Here is a 1655-nt window from a genome sequence, read left to right as displayed (position 1 = left end):
CCCCATCCCACCCCATCCCATCCCATCCCATCCCATCCCGTCCCATCCCCATCCTCAGCACATCCACATCCAACCCCCATCCCACCTCATCCCACCTAATGCCATCCCATCCCATCCCATCCCCATCCCCATCCTATCCCATCCCACCCCATCCCGTGGCCTCACGATGAGCTCGCAGCGGTAGCTCTCCTGGTCGATGTTGGCGAAGGTGGCGAGGGTGTGGAGGAACTTGAGGATGCACTCCTCCTCCCGCAGCAGCGCGTACTGCTGGAAGGTCTGCTGGATCATCTTCCGAAACTGCTTGGGCTGTGGGCACAGCGGCTGCTAGCCACGCCGGCCACGTGCCAGGCATGCAGCGGGGATGCGGGGTGCAGCGGGTGTGAGCCACACACGCACACACACACGCACACGGACACACGCATGCACTCACCTGCGGATATGGATACGGACCAGCGCATATGCATATGCATCAGTGTGCACACGCCTGTATGTCCACACGTGTGTGCGTGCTACCATGCCTTTGCGTGCGTGCTCCCTCATGTGTGTGGGCAGATGGGCGTGCACACATGTGCAAACCAACATGTGCACACATGGCCACGTGTGTGCATACATACGCACATGCATGTGCACGCAGGCGCGTCATCACATGTGTGAGCAGATGTGCCTGCATCCCTCCGTAAGCACACTGGTACACGCGTACGTCTGCGCAGGCATGCACATACACCTCCACGTGTGTGGGCACACATGCCTATACACGCCAAGCCACCCGTGCACACCGACACACATGGGAGCGCACACGCGGCCCTGCATGGGCGTGCACGCACAGGGGCAGACACACCTCCACCAGTGCGTGCGAAGCGCCACGAGTGTGGGCAGATGTGCATGTCCACGTCTGTGCCCGCTGATGCGCACATCTGGCTCCATACGTGCATGTATACACACACACACGTGGGTGTGCACGTGCAGACACATCTTCACACGTGTGAGCACAGCCGCACACGTGCACAAGTGCAGCCAGACGCGCACACACGTGCAAATCCACGTGTGCACTTCCACGCACGCACACGAGCACCCGCAGCTCTGTCTGTGCACGCTTACACACCCGGCATCCGTGCACCCAGCCCGGCATGTATGCACCCACAGCCACCCGAGTGTCCCTCACCTTCAGGTTCTCCTGCATCTGGCTGGGGAAGAAGAGGTCCAGGCCCACCTCCTTCCTGGAGAGCAGAGACCCCCCCCGAGCACCTTAGCATCCCCGCAGGGACCCCCCGCGCCCGGGGCTGCACGGGGGCGCTGCCTGGGGAGCTGCAGACCGGTGCATGGCGGGGATGCACCATGCAAAGCGGGTGCTGAGGGCCAAGGGGGTGCTCCTGGGGGAGAAGCCACCCACCCAGGGAGAAACCACCCACCCAGCGCTGGGTGAAAGGTTCCCGTCTCCCTCTCCTCGCACCTTCCCCATCAGCTGGGCTGATGGTTGCGGGAGGATGAGGAGATGCTGGAGGATGAGGAGCTGCAGGAGGATGAGGAGCTGCGGGAGGATGAGGGGGATGAAGAGCTGGGGGGGTGATGAGGAGCTGCAGGAGGATGAGGAGATGCTGGAGGATGAGGAGGGTGAGGAGCTGATGGATGATGAGGAGCTGCAGGAGGATGAGGAG

The 1655-nt window shown here is 62.5% G+C and overlaps 1 protein-coding gene across 1 annotated transcript in view; it reads right to left on the bottom strand.

Moving 5' to 3' along the window:
* The window catches only part of PTK2B (protein tyrosine kinase 2 beta), a 25201-nt gene that overhangs the window by 17066 nt on the left and 6480 nt on the right, over nt 1–1655 (bottom strand). The window contains exons 6-7 of the mRNA XM_009895468.1: nt 1163–1217; nt 166–306 (exon numbers count right to left, since the gene is read on the bottom strand). Of these exons, the coding sequence (XP_009893770.1) occupies nt 166–306; nt 1163–1217 (196 nt within the window). The remainder of the gene's footprint in view (nt 1–165; nt 307–1162; nt 1218–1655) is intronic.

The sequence above is a fragment of the Charadrius vociferus genome, unplaced genomic scaffold (genome assembly GCF_000708025.1).
Source record: "Charadrius vociferus isolate BGI_N301 unplaced genomic scaffold, ASM70802v2 scaffold41, whole genome shotgun sequence".
Taxonomy (NCBI): domain Eukaryota; kingdom Metazoa; phylum Chordata; class Aves; order Charadriiformes; family Charadriidae; genus Charadrius; species Charadrius vociferus.
This window is presented reverse-complemented; position numbering and strand designations above follow the sequence as displayed.